Here is a 24,956-nt window from a genome sequence, read left to right on the forward strand (position 1 = left end):
ATTTTGTTCCGTAGTTACTACTCCACTATTACTGAAATCACTGAGAACCAACTCTGACATCATTGCTGTGGATCCACTGCACTCCATTTCCCAATTCTTACAACTTTATTTTTTTGTGAAAACTCTAATTTTATCTGTATTTGGGTTGAAAACTTGTTGCTGAAGGACAGTGTGAGTATTTTCTGATTGCTACGGAGAGTCTGCAGAGAGATAAAGATAGGTTAAGTGAGTGGGCACGGTCTGGCATCTGGAATACGATGTTGGTAAATGTGAAGTCATCCACTTTGGAAGGAAAAATGGAAGAGCAGATTATTATTTAAATGGTAAAAATTGCAGCAAGCTGCTGTGCATGGGAGTGCTTGTGAATGAATCACAGAAGATTGGTTTGTAGGTGCAGCAGGCTATCGAGAAGGCAAATGGATGTTGGCCTTCATTGCTAGAGGGATTGAATTTAAGAGCAGGGAGGTTATTCTGCAACTGTACAGGGTAAATTTGAGGCTGCACCTGGAGTACTGCATGCAGTTCTGGTCTCCTTACTTGGAGAAGGTATACTGGCTTTGGAGGCAGTGCAGAGGAGGTTCACCAGGTTGATTCCAGAGATGAAGGGGTTAGACCATGAGGAGAGATTGAGTCGCCTGCGACTGTACTCGCTGGAATTCAGAAGAATGAGAGAAGATCTTAAGGAAACATAAAAATATGACATGGATAGATAAGATAGCGGCAGGAAAGTTCTTTCCGCTGGTAAGTGTGACTAGAACTAGGGGACATAGCCTCAAGATTTGGGGAGTGGATTTAGGACGGAGGTGAGGAGGAACGGTTTTTCCCAGAGAGTGGTGAATCTGTGGAATTCTCTGTCCGATGAAGCAGTGGAGGCTGCTTCAGTAAATATATTTAAGATGAGGTTGGATAGGTTTTTGCATAGTAGGGGAGTTAAGGTTATGGGAAAAGGCTGGTAGGTAGGGATGGCCAGATCAGCCATGATCTTATTGAATAGCAGAGCAGGCTCAACGGGCCAGCTGACCTGCTGTTGCTCCTATTTCTTATGGTCGGTATGTACATTCTCTCTTCTCTCTCCATCAGGCAGAGATAAAACTAGCCTGGAGGCTCATATCACCAGGCTCAAGGACAGCTTCTACCTTGTTGATTGTTGAATGGTTCCCCAGTATGATAAGATAGACTCTTGACCTCACAATCTTCCACCTGCTCTGCTCTCTGCATCTGCTGTTGCATTTGTTATCATTTTACCTTGTTGTACCTCAGTGCACTGTTGAATTATTTGATTTGTAAAAATAGTAATGTAAAACAAATTTTCAACTGCACTTTGGTGCATTTGACAAAAATAAGACAATTTCAATGCAATTTAAGGCAATTTTAACGCAATGTAAGACAATTTTAATGGTTCCAATCCACAAAAAACCGTCGAGCATGCTATTTATGTTCATAGTCTACTTTTCTTCAAACTTTGGGCCTTAATGAAGCAGGAAATGAGATGGCATGTATCATCAGTGAATGAAAGAATCACTTCCTCAGTCATCCCATTAAAGGATAATCAGGAGGAAAATTAGATCACTACCTAAGATATGCAATGGGATGTTCAAATGTGGGTGGCTCAGTTAAATCTGATGTGTGCTTTTGAATTTGTTTCATCAGTTACCTAGAATAAAACTACTAACCAAAACTTTCTAATTGTTGCAATGTCCTTTGAGTCAGAATTTTGACTCTATACACAGTTGCTGACCCTGTATATGTGAAATCCAAGATAGATTAAATAAAATCTTTGTAAATGCACCAATTACATTTGCTTTAGTGGTGTCAAATAGGATCTGATGTATTGATACTGAATAGAGCTGTTTTTGATGAGGCCAGGCTTTATTTCCCAATCCAAATTGCTCGTGTGATCAGTCCCTTTGCATTACTGGATACCTTTTGCTGTCCAGCAGTGATGAGGGAAGGATGAGGTCCAAACCCAGAATTTATACCCAAAGCAGATGCATTATCTCCAAGATAGGGTAGGATGGAATGTAAAAAGTGGGATTTATGTCTATGTTTTGCCCTGTCTTTCTAAGTCAAAATTGAGTTTATAGTTACTTGCACAAGTGTAATGAAAAACTTGCTGCATCATATGCGCATAACATCAGATAATCATCATTCATAGGACAACGTAAGCAATTTAGAGATTGCTTATTTAGCAGATGGGTGGAAGGCAGCCTTTTGTACCACTTTTTTATTTTATCTGTGTAGCTGCAGTGCATTTTGTGGATATACTTTTATCACACTGTGCTGGTGACTGAGGGAATGAATATGTGGTTAATAAAATGGTCCATTTTGCTTTCAAACCTTGAGTACTGTTAGAGATGTACTCATCCTGATAAATGGAGAGTATTGCTTGCATTCCCGACAGATGTCATGGGTGGAAAAGCATCTAGTACTTAGGAGGTGAGTCAGCTATTGTGTTCTATAAACAAAGACGGGGAATTTGGAGAAGGTGTTGAAGGTTATGGAGGGTAGTTGGCCCCCCTTTGGATGATGTGTTAGTCAACTGTCGGATTGTTGTCCAGGTCCTGCTTCAGTTATGTAGTTTTCTGAGAAATAACCAATAGAATTGTGGACTGTACAGTTATAAGTGAGTCTTCACCTGGACGTGATAGGAAAAAGTACTGTCTGTGATGGAAACAGATACAATAGATGCTTTAATTGGATGAACAGGCTCATAATTTTATGGCATAGAAATAGACCCTTTGGCACACTGTGTCCATGCTATTCTTTTTGCCCATCTTCCTATTCTACTTGTCTGTATCAGGACTGTATTTGTTCACTCTTTCGTATTTAAGTGCCTGTCTAAATGTCTTTTAAACATGGTGATTATATATGATTCTACCACCTCTAACAATATGTATCAGATATCAATCAACATATACTTTTAAAGAAACTAACTTTTCCAACCCTCTTAAATGTTTTCCTTTCACTTTAATCCTGTGTGTTCTTGTTTTTCATACCCACCCACAGGAAATGATTTTGGTTACCTACCCTATCTGTGTCTCTTGTATAACCTCATACTCAGCTTCCTTTGCTCCAAGGTAAATGGGCCCTGCTTGTCCATTCTCTCCCCATGACGAAGCGCTCCCAATCCAGGCAACAATCTGATGGATCTCTGCACCCCCTCCAGCGCACTCACATCCTACAGTGTGCAGTCAGAGTTGCAAATGGTACTCCCAAGTGTGGCCTCAACTGGTGTTTTGTAAGGGTGCAACATTACATCTCAACTGTTCTGTTTGTCCACCAACCAATTAATACCAGCGTGTCAAATACCATCTTCACCCACCCAGGGAGAAAATATTGCGGAGACTTGGGCAACGAATGATGGAATGAAAATAAGTGAATAAAATAAATAGATTGCTTCTTAAAGGTGCCAGAACAGGAAAATAGTAAATATACAGAAGGGGCTAAATTGGATCCTTTTGATTTCTCAAAGAAGCATTAAAAATTGGTCTCTATTTAACGTTACTATAGGGTGTGTAAACTCAGATTTCTCTGTTCGATATGCCTCTGAATATGAATAAGGGAACAGGACTAATCAGGTTACTATTATAAAGCTGATCTTTGCCCTCCTGTTGTGTAATGATTCTATGATTTATTTTTGAGTTGAGCAGAGTTTGCATTGTCCACTTCTAACTGGTGTGTTTCTGGCAATTCAATAAAGTGCAATTTTATCATTGAAGGTGCCTTTTACTGCCCATTAGTACTGAGAAATCGAGCTTCTCAATGGCTGCGGCTTGGTTCTGTCATTTTTGTTTTCTGACCTGCAATTTCCTATTTTTATGTTAACAAATTTTAGATTTTTTTCAGTTATAAAAATCTGAATGTAAGTTAAACTCATATAGAGTGAATTGTTTATTTCTTTCTGCCCCTAGAATCAACATGGGATTTTTTGCGACTTATTCTTGATCTTGCTCTGAGGGTTTTAAAGCCCACTGGAAAGTATTTCACACAGGTGGGTCAGTCTTTTCACCGTTTATTCTGATTATGACAGTAATAAAACTTCATAAATTAACATTGCACCATGCAAATGAGATTTCAGAAGGGCCTTGAGCCTTGGTGAAATGCATCTAGTCTGCACCTTAGTAGGTTTTCCAGTTGAGGGAATGATGTTTACAGTCCATTTCAGTTATTGGGAAAATTCTCCAAATCACTAGGCTACACAGGGTATCATAGGTGATGGTACTTATAAACTTGGTGTATGAGCAGCAACAAGTTAAGATTCTTGGAATTCTCTTTCAATTATGTTGGATCTTTATTTGTTCAGGAACTTTAGTTTTAATAATAAAATTGATGACTGCTTTTCTAAGAAGGAAAGTAGAGAGAAAATGGGGAAATGTTGACGAATGAAGCTGACTTTTGATGTAGAGAAGGTGTTAATTATGTTGGGAATAAAGTGAGCACTTGGAAAAACATCAGAACAGAAGAGGTGGGAGAAGGACAGGCAGGCCATCTGCTCTGCACCATCATTCTTTGATAGCATGGGCAAGCTTCAATCTCTCTGCCTTGTTTAGCGCTCTCCCTATACTCCTTGATTCCCTTAATGCACAGAAGTCAATTGATCTTTTGTTTTGAATGTTCACTGAGTTTTCACATATGTTGAGAGTAGAGATTTCACCCCCCCCCGCCCCCCCGTCCTCTGAGTGAAGAGATTTACACTCCTGAGTGAGCTTCCTGGTTAAAGATAATGAGTGTGAAATATTGAAATATGGTCATTATCAAAGTGTACTCAGACCAGATTTTCATGATTCCTTCTGTTTTTAAATAGTGTTTTCCTAGTTTCTTGACCACAATCAGTGGCAAATTATTTTAATGGGAACAGGCAGTTTTAGAGAGAGTGATGGAATAAAGCATTGAATACTGCAGCACAGAAGCTGGATCTACCCATCTATCTTCCACTATTGGAGTTTACAATAACTTAGATGTTTGTCAAGATACTCAAATGTTGTGAGAGTTCCTGCCTCCACCATTCTGTCAGGTGAGTGAAGTTAGACTTTCCCATTTACTTGAGGTGTGTGCAACAAACTCAAAGTGTTTGGATTTAAATTGGGGAAGTACAAGATCAAATTTTGGATGATGGAGAAGTGTTTTTCTCACTGGTGTCTTTATAACTTGAACAAATATAAAAATGATTCAAAGGGCCATGAACATTGATTTTATCCCTAGTTTACTGCAGTACAAAAGGATAGAAGGTATAAAATTGGACTGAGTTGCAATCATATTGCACCCATAGTACAGAGCAAAGGTGGAGGGGTCAGGTTAAGATGCTGATCAGCCATGATCTCATGATTGGTAGAGCAGGCTGATTTCTGTTGGTGTCTTCTCAATTCCTGTATTTAATTGCAACCCAAATAAAGTGAGTCCAAGGGTGTGGGTGGGGTAGGCACTCCAAATGAGACTTGCATAACTGTAACCTTCCAAGGAAAATCTCAGGGGTGATCTATTGTAGAATACTCTGATTTTTTTTTGAGAAAAGGAATTTTCTTGCTTTACACTTATTTCCTAGCTTAATTTTGTTAATCAGATGTTACAAAAGAGGTTGTTATACATTTGATCCTATTGACCTTGCCATGTAACTGTTGTAGCAGTCAAGAGGCAGGATTCTGCTTCTTCAGAGAAACTTGTGTCGAGGCAAGGAATGGATGAATCGAGTAATTCACTCATGTCCAAGTGTGCCCCATTCATGCTCTTGTTATTTCTGATCCCGGAACACAATGATTAATGTCTGCAGAGTACCCATTAATGGAAAGCTTTGTTCAAACTCAGCAACATCGCAATATTTCTTAGTGGGAGCACCAGAGGTGCAGTGCTGCTAGTGCACGCTGGATGGCACCATATACACATTCAGTCACAGGAAAACAATTGGGATTTAGAATGTAATGTGAGCATGGTATGTACAGTTCTGCTTGCTTTGATTTCTTAATAGCTATTTAGACACATGACTAATTTTCCTAAACATTTGACTTGTGCTTTGCCTTATCAGTTTTTTTGCATATTAGATTATGTGGATGTTAGACAAAGGAAGTACTGTAAACTATGAACAGTAAAAGCTCTAATAATCATCTGGTTAGTCTTGTGGATACTACATGGCTGTGTCCCCCCAGCCTATGAGGATTTAAAAGAAATTTTGGCACTGTGTGAAGAACAGAGGAGTTCTGGATTCCTGGATGACATTTGGTCTTCTGGCAACATGTATTAAAACATTATCTGGTTATAATCTTGTGCTTTGATGTGAGACTTTGGGCCTGAATTGGCTACCATATTTCTCTACCTTAGAAAAGTGACTGTATTTCTAATGTACTTTCACAATTGTGAAGCACTTTGCAACATAATAAAGGATGTACTGGGTGTTGCATCAATGGGGGACTCTTTACCATGTGTACATTAATCCAGAATTGTTTAAAGATTGTGTAAAGCAGTTGCACATTCAGTTCCAAATTTAAACAAAAACAGACATGGTTATATCTGTATAGAGTTAAACTCTGGCTTCCAGTTGTTCACATTCATGCTGGCCTGGCACCTGATTTGGTCATTTGACAAGAGTATGAGCTTGGGTCCAGAGTGCAAGCAGCATGTGTGACCAGTGCCAAGAATCCAGGTTGTGGCAGGACTTGTTCAGAACACTGCGGGTCACAATGCTGGCAGCTTTGTGGCTAAGAGCTGAGTGGGTAAATATACCCTGCTCTCTTTAAAATCAACAGGTGACCTCGCCTGGCCCCTTAATATCACCTCCCTGAACGAGAAGATACAGCAACACCTCCACTTCCTAAGAAAATTGGGCAAGCAAGGCTCCCCCCCCTCCCATCTTAAGTGCTTTCTACAGGAGCATCTTTGAGAGCATCCTGACAAGCTGCATCTCCATCTAGTATGGGAGCAATCAAACATTAGACCAGAAGTCCCTACGTAGGGCTGTGAGAACAGCTGAGAAGATCAGAATGGTGTCCCCATCATCCATTGGGGACATTTATCAGCAGTGCTGTGCATGCATTATTAAGGATCCCACCCATCCATTCAGCATCCTCTGACTTGCTACCACCAGGCAGGAGACTACGGTGTGTAAAAACAAGAACAGTCAGGATGAGACACAGTTTCTTCCCCTTATTTCTTTTCTTCCTTATTCTGACCTTGCTGGAGTTTCATTGCACTATGTAAATGGGCATTGAGGTGCCGATAGTGGTTTCATCTATATGCAATGCAAATGTATAAGAAGGTGATGTACTCTTAAAACAGACTCACACTGCAAGTATGGGTCCTGTGCCTGTAGGTTGAGAATTAAATCTTGCCCTGTAATCAGTACATTGGCTTTTAACTGAACCATCTTGATTTGCTTCCCTCAATATTCTGTTCTTGGGAGACTATTCTAATTTTGCCAACATCATCTCTGGTAACACTTCAGCAAATATTATGTCCTTTGAAAGACCTTCCTTAGTTTTTCTTGGTGTTGTGTCCAAACTTACTCTGAATATTCCATCTGAGGCCTATCTTTTAAGATCTAGTGTCATCGTTTTGTGTTTATGAAATATTTATAACAAAGTATCCCTTAAACTTCCTTAATGCCCTTATTGGTTTGAGTATATGGACACTAATATGTAAACTTTTCAGATTAATTTAACATGATGGTGTAGCAAGTAGAGTCACCGTTTCACAATTTCAGAGACCCAGGTTTATTATTGTTTTGTTTTTTTTTGTATTTCTTACAAGGGAGTAAAAATCTTTGTGTCTCTGTCCTAATGCATAAGCAACAAGAAGGGAAATATGGGAGGACATTGACCAAACACAAAAATTGTAAACATAATTATTTTGTATACACGTATAGTCGGATCAGTTCTGATTGCCTGGTGAAAGAAGCTGTCCCGGAGCCTGTTGGTCCTGGCCTTAATGCTGCAGTACTGTTTGCCAAACTGTACCAGATGAAACATTTGGTGGTTGGCGTGGCTGGAGTCCCTGATGATCCTCCTGGCCCTTTTTACGCACCTGCTGCTGTAAATATCCTGAATAGAGGACAGTTCACATCCACAGATGTGCTGGGCTGTGCGCACCACCCTCTGCAGTGCCCTGCAATTGAGGGTATTACAGTTCCCGTACCAGGCAGTGATACAGTCAGTCAGGATGCTCTCGATTGTGTAGAAAGTCCTGAAGATTTGGGGACTCATGCCAAACTACTTCAGCCATCTGAGGTGAAAGAGGCGCTGTTGTGCTTTTCTCACCACCCAGCTGGTATGTACAGACCAAGTGAGGTCCTCGGTGATGTGTACTGAGGAACTTAAAACTATGCACTTTTTCAACTACAGTCCCACTGATGCCAATAGGGGCTAGCCTGCTTTCTGCAAATTTGATCAGCAGATTGGAGCAGTGCATAGCAACACATTTGTGGGTGTATAGCGAGTAGAGGGGGGGGGGCTCAGAACACAGCCCTTGGTGGGGCTCCTGTGTTGAGAGTCAGGGGTGAGAGAGCCCATTCTTACTAACTGCCAGAGATCCAACAGGAAGTTCAGGATCCACCTGCACAAGGTGGGGTGCAGGCCAAGGTCTCTGAGCATCTTGTTGAGCCTGGGGGAGGAATCATGGTCAGATTTTGAAAGTATGAAGATCTGATAGAATGGAAACACCTGACAGTCAGGAAATTAATAAGCTTTTTTTGGACTTTTACTCTAATCTTTATAAATCTGATTTTTCAGACAGTTACTTCTATGAATGAATTTCTGCATAGATTGAATATACTCCAAATTTCTACCCAAGCTATGAATACTTTAGATGCACCCATTTATCGAGAGGAAATTAAGACCATAAGACAAAGGAGCAGAAGTCAGCCATTCGGCCCATCGAGTCTGCTCTGCTATTTCATCATGAGCTGATCCAATCTCCCCTTTAGTCCCATTCCCCCGCTTTCTCACCATAACCTTTGATGCCCTGACTACTCAGAAATTGTAAGAGTTGTATCTTGTTTTCAATCCGGTAAAGCTCTAGGACCCGATGGTTTTACGGTAGAATTTTTTAAGACATTTACGGATATTCTTACACCTCATCTCTGCCAAATTTTCACTGAATCTATATCTTCTGGTACCCTCCTGAAAACTTTTCACGAGGCATCAATTTCATTAATTCCTAAAAAAGGAAAAGCTTTATTTGAATGTGTCTCTTACAGACCAATTTCTTTATTAAATGTTGATTCCAAAATTTTTTTCTAAGATTTTGGCTAACAAGCTTGAGAATGTTTTACCTAAGGTTATTTCTAAGCGTCAAACTGGATTTATTAAGAATAGATATTCATATTTTAATATTCAGAGACTAAACATCATTCATTCCTCTCCATCTAAAGAATTTGAATGTGTTGTTTCTCTTGATGCAGGGAAAGCCTTTGATAGGGTAGAATGGCCCTATTTATTTCAGGTTTTAGAAAGATTTAATTTTGGCCCATGCTTTATTTCTTGGATTAAACTGATTTATCAAGCCCCTTTGGCAGCAGCTATAACTAATAATCAAAAATTTTAGGTTATATAGAGGTACCTGGCAGGATAGCCCCCTCAGTCCGCTGCTATTTATTTTAGCTTTAGAACCTCTCGGTATTGCTCTTTGGGACTCCAATGAGGTTTTGGGTATTAAGAGAGGTGATAAAATGCATAAGGTTTCATTGTACGCAGATGACTTGTTAGTTTACATTTCAGATCCTAAGAAATTCATTACTGCTTTTTTCTGAATCTAGTAGTTTTTCTGGATATAAATTAAATTTGCATAAAAGTGAGTTATGTCCTATTAACAATTATTTTGATCAATATGACCAATATCCTTTTAGTATTGCTAAAAATAACTTTACTTATCTCGGTATTAAAATTACCAAAAATTTTAACGACCTGTATAAATATAACTTTCTTCCATTAATTGAGTATATGTAGCAAGTAATTTCTAAATGGTCTCCTATGACATTATCATAGGCCGCTGTATTGGCTAATTGGCTGTATTAATGCTATTAAAATGATAGTATTACCAATGTTTTTATATGTATTCCAAGCAATCCCCTCTTTTGTTCATAAACTGTTTTTTGATAGAATAGACTCTAAAATTTTATCTTTTATTTGGAATAATAAAAATCCTAGATTGAGTAAACTTTTTTGCAGAAATTAAAAATAGTGTGGTGGTATGGGTTTGCCAAACTTTAGATTGTAATACCGGGCAATTAACATTTGTTATTTCGCTTTTTGGATTCATTTTTCAGATATTCATGATTGTCCCTTATGGGTGGATTTCGAGAAAAACTCGGTGAAGGGAGCCTTCTTTATTGGGAGCTCCTCTTCCTTTTCTGCTTTCTAAGATCGGTAGTCGAGACTTTAATCCTATTATTAAACATATATTAAGAATTTGGTTTCAATTTCGTAGATCTTTTGATTTTAATAACTTTGTTCTTTCTAGTAAAATCCATCTTAATTCTTTTGAACCTTCAATTTTTGATCAGACCTTTTCAATTTGGAAAGCCAAAGGAATAGTAACATTTTTTAGATTTGTTCATGGGTAATTGTCTGATGTCTTTCACTCAGTGGATAAATATGACCTATCTAATGTACACTTTTTTAGATATTTACAAATTAGGAATTTTCTACGTAATTTACTGCCAGATTTTCCCTGGCTTACTCACCCAATATTATTGATACTCTTTTTCAGGTCAAACCATTTCAAAAAGGACTGATAAGCTATAATTTATAAATGGTTATTGAACTTGCATATGTTATCTAATGATAAAATTAAAGATGTGTGGGAACAGGAGTTTTGAAAGTCACTTTCAGATAATCAATGGGATAAAATTTTTCATTTGGTAAATACCTCTTCTATTTGTGCCCGTCACTCCTTGATGCAGTTCAAGGCAGTGCATTGGGCGCATATGTCAAAGGACAAATTAGCCCGTTCTTTTTCTAATATTAATCCTATTTGTGATAGATGTAATATACTTTAACACATGTGTTCTGGTCTTGCATCAAGTTAGAGAATTTTTGGAAAGAAGTCTTCAAAACTTTGTCAAAGGTTCTGAATTTAGATCTATAACCGAATTTACTTACAGCAATTTTGGGATCATTCCTTTGGAAGCAGGAGATATTCCTGCTTCCGCTCAACGGATGATAGCTTTCACAACTTTATTGGCTAGGAGAGTCATTTTTTTAAAATGGAAGGATTCTAATCCACCTCCTGTTACTATTGGTTTACCTCCATTATGTCCTGTCTAAGTTTAGAGAAAATAAGAAATCGGACATTTGATACATCCTCTAAATTTGAGGAAATTTGGCAACCTTTTATTCAATATTTTCATATGCTCTGACTTATGGCCCTTCCAGTTACCTTACTTAGTTACCCTTCCAGTTAGTCAATTATAAAAGTATCTTTATCTTTTTTTCTTTTTATGGATAAGAGGAGAATCAATTATCCTTTTCTTTATTATATACTATTAGATTAATACTTTGATCTTGATAATGTAATTTTTCCTTTTATTGGAACTGTTATTGATATAGATATTTGTGATAATTCTCCTCTTGTTTATATACTTTTTTATTTAAGTAATAAAAAGATTGATAAAGGAAAGGAAAAGGAATTACGGTGTTGAATGCTGAACTGTAGTCCTGACCTTGAGTGTGTCTGAGTAGATTTCCCACATCCCCCCTCTGATCATGTCAGTTGTCAGTAGATGAATACTAAATTTTCTGTAGTGTGAAGATCAGTGATAGAGTTTGTGGGGGTGGTTGTGTGGTGGAGAACTGATTGGAATGGGGGGAGAATAAGATGGGATTGGTGTAGGTGGGTGCTTGATGGTTGGCATAGTTTCAGTCACCTGTCATGTTTCCTTGCTATGGATTCTCTGTCTATATTCTCAAAGTGTATCCCCACATACATTAATTACACTGATATATCTCCCTCTTCCCCTTCCAATGTGAATAACTTCTCACCTTTTGTACTCCTGCCAATTCTCAGCCCAGCTCTGCATCCTATCAAAATCCTGTTGTAACCTACGACATCGTTCTACACTATTCACACCACCACCAAATATTGTTATCTGCAAACTTACTAACTCACCCTTCCACTTCCTCATTCAAGTCATTTATAAAAATTACAGCGAGGAGTGCCTGAACAGATCCTTGTGGAACACCAACTTCCAGGCAGAATATGCTCCATCTGTTACTACCCTGTGCATTCTGTGGGAAAGCCAATTCTGAATCATTTCTCTGGGTTCCATGCTTCCTGATTTTCTGAAAGAGCCTACTGCAGGAAACCTTGTCAAATGCCTCACACAAAAATCCATTAACACCATGTCCACTGCTTTGCCTTCATCAATTGGTTTTGGCACTTCCTCAAAGAACTCAATCAGGCTCATAGGTCAACCTGCCCCTCACAGGGTCATGCAGACTATCCCTAATCAGAATATGCTTCACCAAGTACATGTAAATCCTGTCTCTAAGAATCCTCACCAATAGTTTGCCTCACTGACATTACACTCACTGGGTTTTAATTCCCAGGGTTATCCCTACTACTTGAACAAAAGAATAACATTGTCAACTTAACACATACAAAATGCTGGAGGAACTCAAAAGGCCAGGCAGCATCTATGGAAAAAAAATACAGTCAATGTTTCAGGCCAAGACTCTTCAGCAGAACGGACTCTACCTGAAGCGTTGACTGTACTCTTTTCTATAGATGCTGCCTGGCCTGTTGAGTTCCTCCAGCATTTTGTGTGTTACTTGGATTTCCAGCATCTGCAGATTTTCTCTTGTTTGTGATAACATTATCAACTTCCAGTCTTTGCTGCTCCTGTGGCCAGTGAGGAGGCAAAGATCATTGTCTAAGGTAAAGCATCTGTTTTCCTCTATTATACTGTTTGGCTTCAATGACCTACAGCTGCAAGAAAAGGTTCATGAGCCCTTTGCAGTTACCTGGGTTACTCATAAAATGTGTTCTGATCTTCATCTGTCACAATAATAGATAATCTGCCTAAACTAACAACACAAAAGCAATTGCACTACTTGTCAATACTGAGTACAATATTTAAATATCACAGTCTAGGTTCAAAAAAAGTATGTGAACCTCTGGGTTAATGCCTTCTACAAAATTTTGGAGTCAGGTGTTCGAATCAATGAGATGAGATTGGAGTTGTGGGTTGTGGAGGTGCCCTGCCCTATAGAAAAGACACAGTCAGGTTACTGACAGTCTGCTCTTCTCAAGAAAGATCTGTTTACGTGCACCATGCCTTGATCAAAACAACTTTCAGAGGACCTTAGAGGCAGATTTGTAGAGATAAATGAAGCTGGAAAAGGCTATAAAGGCATTTCTAAAGACACGAGTCTTCATCAGTCCCCAATAGGAGAAATTGTCTACGAATGGAAGAAATTCAGTACCGTTGCTACTCTCCCTAGGAGTGGGCATCCTGCAAAGATCACACCGAGGGCACAACTTGCAATGCTGAAGGAGTTGAAAAGAATCGAAAGGTACCGGTAATCTCTAGAACTTTTTCTAAAGTCTCTGTTCACATGTTCACTATGAGAAAACGCTAAACAAGAATGGTGTTCATGGAAGGAGACCATGGAGGGAAGCACTGCTCTCAACAAAAAACATTGCCCATCGCAACTTTGCAAAGACCACCTGGATGTTCTACAATGCTTCTGGGACAATGTTCTGGGGACAGATGAGACAAATGTTGAACCTTTTGACAGAAGTGCACGTTGCTATGTTTGGAGGAAAAAGGGCACTGCACACTGACACCAAAACCAAAACAGCTGTGAAGTATGGTGGAAGGAGCATCGTGGTTTGGGACTGTTTTGCTACCTCAGGGCCTGGACAGCTTGCAATCATTGAAGGAACAATGAATTCAAAATTATATCGTGACATTTTACAGGAGAATGCCAGGGTAATGGTCAGTCACCTGGAGCTTAATAGAAGTTGGATGATGCAACAAAAACAATGATTGGAAACACGAGTAAATCAACAACAGAATAGTTTAAAAAGAAAATGTGTTTTGGAATGGGCAAGTCAGAATCTAGACAGGAATCCAGTTGAGATACTGTGGCAGACCTGAAGAGGGCTGTTCATACAAGGTATCTCAGAAATATTGATGAACTGAAACAGTTTTCTATGGAGGAATGGTCTAAAATTCCTCCTCACCTTTGTGCAAGTCTGTTCAGAAGCTACAGGAAATGTTTGGTGGAGTTTATTGCTGCTGAGGAGATTCTGCCAGTTATTAAATACAACTGTACCTACCCTAATGTTTTTCAAAAGATCCAGCATATCTCCTTAACGTCGACATTTTCCAACTTCTCAGTATCTTCTACATTGATCTCATTCATCAAGTACACTCCACCTTTTGTGAACACTGAAGCAAAGTTTTCTTAAAGGACCTTCCCTGCCTCTTCTGACTCCAGGCACGTTTCCTCTTCTATTCCTGATCGGTCTTACTCTCCCTCCAGTCATCCTGCTGTTCTTGCAAGTGTAAAACACTGTGTTTTTCTTCGTCCTACTGATCAAGGCTGTTTAATGCCTCCTAGCTCTCCTAAGTCCATTCTTCAGTTCCTTCCTGGCTACTTTGTAACTCTAGAGGTCTTTCTGATGCTTGCTTGCTAAACTTTAAAATAACCAGGTGTTCCATATTTCTTGTCAACCCCAGTTCTTTCACCTTACTATCCTTTCCCTGCCTCAGTGGGACAACCCTATCCAGAACTCCATGCAGGTGCTCCCTAAACAATCTCCATGTTTACATTAGTCATTTCCCTGAGTATATTTGGTCCCAATTTTCACTCCTAAGTTCTTGCCTAAATTGCAGCATATTTCACCTCTCCCAATTAAAATCTTTCCTGTACCATTTGTTCTTGTCCTTGTCCGAGGCTATGATTAAGGTCAGGGAGTTGTGGTTCCTTTTTCTGAAATGATCACCCACCAAGAGATCTGACACCGGACCAGGTTCATTGCGTACTCAGGTGTCCCCCCCACCCCTTTACAAAGGTAGAGCATTCCTATGAAACCTTTCTTAAGCTGAAATGGTGTGGAATAAAGAACCATTAATTTATATGGGAAAAATTTTCGTAAAAGCGAAAATCCTCTTGTAATGTGAAAGCAGGTTACTAATGTAGGTTCTTTGTAAAAGCGAAGTGGCGGAAAGCAAACATTTGTAAAGCGGGTGACACCTGTACCAGACCCGGTATGGTGTCTCCTCTAGTCAGCCTGTTTACATATTTTGTCAGGACATACCTAACAAATTTTGCCTCATCTAACCCTTTGTACTGAGGAGGTGCTAATCAATATTTGGGAAGTTGAATGACGCCCATGACAATAACCCTGTCATTTTTGTGTTTTCTCAAAGTCTGCCTTCTGATTTATATCTCAGTATTTCTGCTGCTCTTGGCAGTTCTATAGAATACACTCAATAGTGATTTCTCCCTTCCTGCTTCTGACTTCCAGTCACACTGATACTGTGGACAATCACTCCGTGACTCCCTTCCCTTCTGTAGCTGCGATAGCATCCCTGATTAGCACCCACTTCCCCATCTCTTCCCTCCTTCCCTTTCCCGTTTGAAATGTCTAAATCTTGGAACCTCCATTGACCATTCTTGCCCTTGTGACAGCCAAGTCTCTGTAACAGCCACAAGATAATAGTTCTCTGCACTGACCCACGCTCATAGTTCATTGCTTGTGTTTGATATCTCTTGCCTTAAAAAAGACATTTCAGGCCATACAACCGACTGCAGTTACAGTGCCTATAACAAGGTATTCACCCCTCCCCCTTGGAAATTTTCATGTTTTATTGAATCACAGTGGAATTAATTTGGCTTTTTTGACACTTCCATGTCAAAGTGAAAACAAATTTCTACAAATTAGTTACTAAACATAATAATTGATTGCATTAATGTTCACCCCCTTCAAGTCAGTATTCAGTAGATGCACCTTTGGCAGCAATTACAGCCTTGAGTCTCTGTGGATAGATCTCTTATCAGCTTTGCATATCTGGACACTGCAATTTTACCCCATTCTTTACAAAACTGCTCAAGCTCTGTCAGATTGCATGGGATTGTGAGTGAACAGCCCTTTTCAAGTCCAGCCATAAATTCTCAATTGGATTGAGGTCTAGATTCTGACTTGGCCACTCCAGGACATTCACTTTGGTTTTAAGCCATTCCTGTGTAGCTTTGGCTTTATGCTTGAGGTAATTGTCTTGCTGGAAAACAAATCTTTTCCCAAGTTGCAGTTCTCTTGCAGACTGCATTAGGTTTTCCTTAAGGATTTCTCTGTATTTTACTGTATTTATTTTGCCCTCTACCTTTACAAGCCTTCCAGGGCCTGCTACAGTGAAGTATCCCCACAGCTTGATGCAGCCACCACCATGCTTCATGGTAGGGAGAGTCTGTTTTTGGTGATGTCCAGTGTTTGGCTTATGCCAAACATAGCGTTTAGTCTGATGGCCAAGAAGCTCAATTTTGGTTTTGTCAGACCATAGAACCTTCTTCCAGCTGACTTCAAAGTCATCCCACATCTCCCACATGAGATCTCATGTGAGTCTTTTTTTTCAGCAGTGGGTTCTTCTTTGCCACTCTCCCATAAAGCTGTGACTGGTAAAGCACCCGGGCAACAGTTGTATGTGCAGTCTCTCCCATCTCAGCTTCTGAAGCTTGTAACTCCTCCACAGTTGTCATTGGTCTCTTGCTGGCCTCCCTCACTAGTCCCCTTCTTGCACGGTCACTCAGTTTTTGAGGACAGCAGATTTACAGCTGTGCCATATTCTTTCCATTTCTTGATGATTGAATTATCTGTATTCCAAGGGATATTCAGTGGCTTGGAACATTTCTTGTATCCATCTCCTGACTTGTGCTTTTCAATAACCCTTTCATGGAGTTGCTTGGAGTGTTATTTTGACTTCATGGTGTAGTTTCTGCCAGGATACTGACTCACCAGCAGTTGGACCTTCCAGATACAGGTGTATTTTTACTGCAATCAATTGAAACACTTTGACTGTACACAGGTGATCTCCATTTAACTAATTATGTGACTTCTAAAACCAATTGGCTGCACCAGGGATGATTTGCTGTGTCATATTAAACTTGTTATGGGGGGGTGGGGTGAATCAACCACTTTCTGTTTTATATCTGTAACTAATGTAGATCTGGATCACTTTGTAGAGATCTGTTTTCACTTTGACGTGGAGTCTTTTTCTGTTGATCAGTGGGGGGAAAAAAGTGCCAAATTAAATTTGCTGTGATTTAATGTTGTAAATCTATAAAACGTGAGTACTTCCAAGGGGGTGTGAATACTTTTTATGGGCACTGTAAATTTTTTTCACTACCTATCCTTAATTTTTACACAACCTTTACACCAACTGCCCCATCCCTCTGCCAAACTATTCTAAATCCTCAATTTTAACAAATCTGCTGAAGAGAATATTGGTCTCCCTCAAGTTCAGGTGTAACTTGTCCTTGTTCACAGTCATACCTTCCCTAGAACCAATCCCAATAATCCTCAAATCTGAAGCTCTACCACTTAGACCACTTCTTCAGCCAAATATTCATCTGCCACATCATCCTATTCTTGCCCTCACTAGTGCACATCACAGGCAGCAATCCAGAGATTAAATTGCTTGAGGTTCTGCTTTAAAGCCTCCTACTTGCTCCCTAAATATTCTCTTCAGGACCTCATCCTTTTTTCCCCCTCTATCATCAGTATCAATATGTATCATGACTTCTGACTTCTCACCCTCCCCCTTAAGAATGCTGTGGACCCAATCTGAGATGTCCTTGACACTGTTTTTGTTCTAACTTCTGAACAATTAAGGCTGTGAGCAGTTTTCAGGAATGGTAACCTGAGATCTTACTGAATGCTATTTTTTTTTTATAATAAAGTTACACTATATTTTGTTATTATTGTTTTAAATAAGTAGTATTTTCCCAGCTACTAAAGTTGCATTACTTAAGTGACATTAAACATTCAATCTTGATCTTATTGAATGTTGATCAGGATCAATGCCTAAATAGCTATCTTGTTCTTATGTTCACATTAGTGACACTGTGGACCATCTCTGAGAACACTGACCATTATGATTCAAAATGCCATTATTCTCTTATTTTCCCACTGATTGTGTCTTAGAAGGGGATGGGAGTTGGCATCAGTAGGCTATCATTAACCGAAAAATTAACTGGTTCACAAAAGGATCAGGTTAAAAGTTGTAAAAAGTGACTGAAATCAGTATTTCTGCTTGCACCATCTCTTAGGTGCAAGATAAGATCAAAGTTAAAATAAAATTTATTATCAAAGTATTTGAGTTTCACCACACGGCCTTGAGGCACACTTTCTTGCACATATTTACAGGAAAATAAAAGTAATAGAATTTATGAAAAACTATACACAATGACTGACAAACATCCAGAATGCACAAAATGAATACAGATTGTGTAAACATAGAAAACATACCAAGAACACTAGTTATAAAGAGTCTAGGTTATAATGAGTGAAGTTGTCCATAGTAGTTTAGGAGCTTGATAGGTAGTAAACGAACCTGGTTGTATGGAACCTGAGGCTTCTGTGCCTGCTTGTAGTTGCAAGAAGAGAGCCTGGAAATTGCCTGGAATTGGACAGTTGTATGTTGATGTCTAGCATGCTCCTTGAGATTGCAACCAGAAGCTCACTTCAGTGAGTGGTAGGACTGGGTGGGAAGTTGAGATGGCCACTTGGAAGTCATTGATTACTGTCATATTTGTTTTCTTGTGCCTATTTTCTTGTTTTCTTGTTGCTGCCCATTTCCAAATTGGTAATCTTTATCTGCAAGTCAAATTTTGTAAAAATCTGGATAAATTTTTTTCCTCCCTTAGAAGTGCTTAATTGTTTTTCTCTTGTAGGGTAACTGTGCAAACTTAACAGAAGCACTAGCAACGTATGAGAAGCAGCTGAACAAGCTCTGCTGTCCTGTGGAATATTCAAAGAAAGTTGTTTGTGTTCCTTCTTATGCAGAATTGTATCCTTTGTCAAATTTGAAGTATCTATCTATGAAATAGGTTAAGTTCTTTCCCTAAATGAGTGTTTCCATAGGTAATTTAGTCACTCTGAACATATATGTAGTTAATTGAGAGTGTGCCTAGTGAAACAAAAAAATTACTGGACTGGCAGATGATTTGTATCTAATACCAACTTCAGGACAATGAGGGTGAGTATTCAGTACGAGTGGTGAGATGATTTGTTTCAGTAACTCCTCACATTTAAATTCCTTCCATGTTGTGCTTGGATTCTTGAATGGCCGGGTTCTTCCTTGTGTCAGTATCCTCTTCCAGCACTATTGTGCATTTCTCTGATGCTGGCCTTCCACTGTATTATTTTCAAATAGATTCAAATTTTGTCTGATTTATGTTCCTGTGAAATACATAGATCCATGTTTATTATTTAAAAAACACATAAATGCAAGTTATTGGGATGTAACCTGTGAAGTAAAATGATCATTGTTGTTAATAGCATCGTTAGGACTAAATTTCTTGGACAACTGTCACAAAGATTAGTCACAGTTTAATGAGGATTCAAAACAATAAATACTGGAAATGCTGTCAGATTTCATCTTGGGAAGGGGATGCATAAAGATTAAAGCTTCCCCTTAAATTTAATTGCAATTAAAGCCAATCTAAAGGACAAAGTGACAAATTGAGATGTCCATAAAGAATGTGGCTATGGAAAATTAGCTGAAATCATTTATTTATAAATATCTGTGGGCAACATTTGAAGGTGGTGTGCTACATGCAATCCCCTTCCAAGCTCTCTAAATAATAACAAAGTTAAAGTAACCCATTGGAAAACTAGAACTTAGTGTTGATTTTAGCAACAGCTTTGGCTCATGAGTTCAGTGAACTGATGATCTTGGCTCCAGATCACGATTAAGTGATTCTCCATGGAAAATGAATACATTGTCAGGCTTTGTCCCCAGGTGGCTTGTTTAAAAATCATGAAATATTTCCTCATTTTAACCATAACTGCATCAATCATAAAAATACATAAGCCATTAGGCTCTACCCTCAGATGGTTCTAGAACATAGAACATACAGCGCAATACAGGCCCTTTGGCCCACAGTGCTGTGCTGAACATGTACTTTAGAAGTTACCTATAATTTCTAAATAATCTTCTATTTTTCTAAGCTCCATGTACCTATGCAGGAGTCTCTTAAAAGACCCTATCGTATCTTCCTCCACCACTGTTGCCTGCCGTCTATTCCATGCACTCATCACTCTCTGTGTAAAATAAAAACTTACCTCTGACATCCCTTCTGTACCTGCTTCCAAGCACCTTAAAACTATACCCTCTCACATTAGCCATTTCAGCCCTGGGAAAAAGCCTCTGACTAACCACATGATCAATGCATCTCATCATCTTATACACCTCTATCAGGTCACCTTTCATCCTCCATCACTCCAAGGAGAAAAGGCCGAGTTCACTCAACCTATTCACATAAGGCATGCTACTCAATCCAGGCAAATCTCCTCTGCACCCTTTCGATAGTTTCCACGTCCTTCCTGTAGTGAGGCGACCAGAACTGAGCACAGTACTCCAAGTAGGGTCTGACCAGGGACCTATATAGCTGTAACATTACCTCTGGGCTCTTAAAAACTCAGTCCCACAGTTGATGAAGGCCAATGCACCATATGCCTTCTTAACTACAGTCAACCTGCACAGCAGCTTTGAGTGTCCTATAGATTCAAGATTCAAGTGTCCTATAGATTGAGTGTCCAAGATCCCTCTGATCCTTCACACTGCCAAGAGTCTTAGCATGAATACTATACTTTGCCATCATCGTTGACCTACCAAAATGAATCACCTCACACTTATCTGGGTTGAACTCCATCTGCCACTTCTCAGCCCAGTTTTGCATCCTATCAATGTCCTGCTGTAACCTCTGACAGCCCTCCACACTATCCACAACACCCCCAACCTTTGTGTCTTCAGCAAATACTAACTCATCCCTCCTCTTCCTCATCCAGGTCATTTATAAAACATCACGAAGAGAAGGGGTCCCAGAACAGATCCCTGATGCACACCATTGGTCACCGACATCCATGCAGAATATGACCCATCTACAAGCACTTTTTGCCTTCTGTGGGCATGCCAGTTCTGGAGCCATTTATGTGCAGTGAGTAAACCTGCACCTCTCTAAAGCCCACATCATCTCTTCGGGCTTGTCCATGAAGGGATTCAAGTTGTGCGGACACCATTCTAGCAGCTGCTCTACCTCCCCTCTGTGCACTCTCGTCATCGTGATGAGGCCAGTCACTGTTGTGTCATCAATGGATTTGATTCAGTTTGAACTTGAGCCAACAGCACAGTGAACAGTAGTGGGCTGAGCACACAGTCTTGAGGACACTGGTCAGTGTTAGAGATGTTGCTGCCAACAAGGGCCAGTTGGTCTGTTGGGAAGTCCTAGATCTAGTTACAGAGAGGGGTATTGAGAACCGATGAGTACAGTTTATCTGCCAGCTTTTGAGGGATGATTATGTTAAATACTGAGCTAAAGTTGGTGAGCAGCATCCCTGCATATGAGGCATCATTTTCCAGGTAGGAGAGGACGGAATTGAATGCAGATAATATGGTATGATCAGAGGATCAATATCTGCGATGATAAGTGAACTGCAATGGTCCAGTGTAGCAGGAAGATTGGATTTAATAAGATCCATAACCAGCTGTTCAAAGCACTTCATTATTGTTGAGGTCATTGCTACTGGACTGTAGTAATTAGGGCAGGTTACTGTTGCTGTCTTGGGCACCAGTATGATGGTGCTGCCTAGAATCCTGTGGGGGCAGTAGACTGTTCCAGAGGGATGTTGAAGACGTCTGTTAACTGGGCTGTGCAGTCCCTCAACACCTGACCAGGTATGTTTTCAGGCCCTGCAGCTTTATGTGGGTTGACTTGGCTAGGGTCTTCTTCACAACAGCTACAGCCAAACAGTGTGCCTGCTTGGGTAGGGGTGTGTGGGGAGGGTGGAATGGGGTAGGGAGTTTTCCTGTCCCGGAACATTGTTCCGTTCGTAAAGACATCCAGCCTCTTAGGAAGAGAACTGTCGCTGCCAATGACATGCAGGATGGACGTATTCTGTTATGGTCTGAATGCTCTGCCCAATGTGCCTCTTGTGTCTGGTATCACAGAAATGGCTACATATTCTCTGTGAATAATCCCATTTTGCCTTCCTGATGGCATGGGAACGCGCAGCTTTTGCTGACCCCATTCTGAAAGTATCTTTAGTGTCAATATTTTAACACCCCTTTCATGCAAAAATGAGCTCAAAATTCTTATTCAGAACTGCATGTCTTCATTGATCTGATAACTCCCTTTCTTTCTCCATGGATGCTGCCTCCTGCTGAGTGTTCCCGGCATTTACAGTTTTAATTTACAATGAAAATCATAGCACTTAAAAAGTGACAATGCCCAGGATTCCTGCTGCTCCTGGAAGGCCCTGGGATGATGGATGGTCAGAGGCTAGGTGATGATTTTCCTTGTGTTGTAAGGGAGATTGCCCGAAGTGGTGTTGGTGGATCAACAAGTCACAAAAGACAATCCCTTCAGAATGATAATGGAAACAGGAAGATTGGTGGTAGAACTCAGCTGAGTTTTGTTGTATACAATTTTTAAAAACCTATTTGTCAGAATATTATAATTTTTCATTTTTCAGAAGTGCTTTTAAGCACATTTTATAAATGATGGTAAATTTTATGTGCATAAATTCAATGTGTTTGCTTTCCTTAAGCTCCTTGTTCAGATGGGTGTTTTACACAATATGGAAGAAGTAAAACCTGCCTTTTCAATGCAAAAGTTGTTATAATTTTATGAAAATCAATAAAATTCCTAATCATAAGGATGCCAGGGCAATGTCCTGCATGATGCTTTTTAGCTTGCTCCCTGGTGCATGTTCTTTCTCAAACAACAAATGCTGCATACTTAAAGTTAAGAGTATTGGCCCAAAATGTCTTATATTGTGCTGTGACATGACTTGTCTTTTCTTGAAAAAGGCAATGCATATTTTGCTGCGTTTTAAAAAAAAAATTATTTCTGGTCACTTGTATTTTGAATGAAAGTGGAAAGAAAATGCCCTTATTCAGCTGGACTACTTCAAATTGGTGTAAATGTGAACCTGTATCTACTGTGTGAATGGCAAGCTCACAATTTGTGTTTATTCATCTAAATGTTTTTTGCATTGTAACTTTCAAATTATGATGCAGACATTTTGACCATAAAACAGGAAATTAAGTTTTTAATTTATTTGCTAATTTTCCTTTGATTCAACACAAAAAAAGTTGCTATTTTCGTAAAGTTACTACTGTAGTCCCTTGAAAGGGCTAAAGGGAGAGAGAGAGAGAGCTTCAGGGATGGAAAGTGGGAATCAATTGTTCAAATCTTTTTTATCATCTTTTGAATGTTTTTCCAGGCATGTTGCTAATGTTAGGATGTTATCTTTGTTGTTTCATTAATCACAGCAGAATTGTTTTCCTTTATGGTTGAGTGAAAATGTTTCACTTATTAGCACTGAGAACCAAGCAGCTTCTGCCATTATTTATTCTGACTAGGATATAAATGAGCAATAGGTTGCAAAGGCATCTGTGTCACCATTAATTTACATTGAAGGAAAAATGCACAATTGATGCTTCTATGGACATAGGAATAATAACCCTTGGTAAGTTCCAAGCAAATAAAAACAAGACTTTGATATTTTAAACTGAGTATGGGGAAACCTTTCGGATTAATCATTCCTTGTATTTGATAGTGTAGTTCAATTATTTCCATCAGCTGTGTTCATTGGAAAGAAGTCAGGGCAAATGGACATTATTAATAATGTCAGCTCCTAATTGCAATATATACATGGTTGGAGATTCATGCTTTATGTATTTCTATTGCTAACCTGCTTTTAGAAAATGGTGGAATTTCAGTGGTGTTTCCTGAGAAGTAAATATTAGTGACTATTGGTAAATAGGTGCAAGGAAGGATCAATCAGCCAGCGTTAAAATTCAGAAGATTTTAGTTAAATTAATTTCTTTCCCTTATTTAAACATCCAATTTAAATAGATTAATATCAGTCCAACAAGGAAACTGATGGGAAATGACAGGATGGAGGCAGCGCATTTATCCTCATATTGCTTTAGCAAAGGCTCCACTTACTTCAGCTGTATTTTCTTTTGTTCAAGCTCTCTCAGACACTGACCTTCTTCTGTAGTGTGGTGTGAGATGATTACATCTAAGCAGTGCAGCCATATTTCGAACATGGAAGACTTCTCTGCATGTCAGACAATGGCAGCTTCACACAAAACAGCCTTTGCACTAAATGCTGCTCCCATTGTGTAGAACATTGGTCAGGTACAGTAGACGGGAGTATTGTAAAGGACTTATTGATGGTGATTTAGTTCTGTAGTTAAAAACATGCAGTAGTGCAGTAAACCTTGCAATAAGGGTTTAACTTTAAAAAAATTAGCTGCTTGTTTTAAACTTGAAATGTTTTGTGTTTGTAAGCATTAATGAAAAGGTACAAAGCTGCCTGCATCATTGTAAACATTGTACCCCCATAAACTCTTATTTTTAAAATAAATTCTGGAGTCTTTATTTGCTCCTTTCCTGCATTACCTACCTTTGTGTTGGTTTGAGGCTTGAGATATGCCATTGGGGAATTGGTATTATTTTAACTGATGTTTCTCCAGGAGCTCTTGCCTTTACTCCTTATGTTGTTCTAATCCATCTTTAATGGAATGGATTTGCCCGCTGCTCTAGGTCAATATTGTGTAGTTTAAGTTCGATAAATTTGCCTCTGATGTATGGGCCCTCTGAAATATGGATGTGCGTATCAAAATAGATGTAAAACAGGCTGACACTACATTAGTGGAAATCCTAACCATCTTCTTCAATATTATTGCATGAAGTCAAAATTATCCTGTTGATTTTGCAGGTAATATCCAATGT

The 24,956-nt window shown here is 39.3% G+C and overlaps 1 protein-coding gene across 1 annotated transcript in view; it reads left to right on the forward strand.

Moving 5' to 3' along the window:
- The window catches only part of sms (spermine synthase), a 58,609-nt gene extending 33,990 nt beyond the window's left edge, over window positions 1-24,619 (forward strand). The window contains exons 9-11 of the mRNA XM_059967736.1: window positions 3,912-3,991; window positions 18,882-18,997; window positions 22,771-24,619. Of these exons, the coding sequence (XP_059823719.1) occupies window positions 3,912-3,991; window positions 18,882-18,997; window positions 22,771-22,801 (227 nt within the window). The 3' untranslated portion in view covers window positions 22,802-24,619. The remainder of the gene's footprint in view (window positions 1-3,911; window positions 3,992-18,881; window positions 18,998-22,770) is intronic.
- The last annotated feature ends 337 nt before the right edge of the window (window positions 24,620-24,956 follow it).

Source organism: Hypanus sabinus, chromosome 4 (assembly GCF_030144855.1).
Source record: "Hypanus sabinus isolate sHypSab1 chromosome 4, sHypSab1.hap1, whole genome shotgun sequence".
Classification (NCBI taxonomy): domain Eukaryota; kingdom Metazoa; phylum Chordata; class Chondrichthyes; order Myliobatiformes; family Dasyatidae; genus Hypanus; species Hypanus sabinus.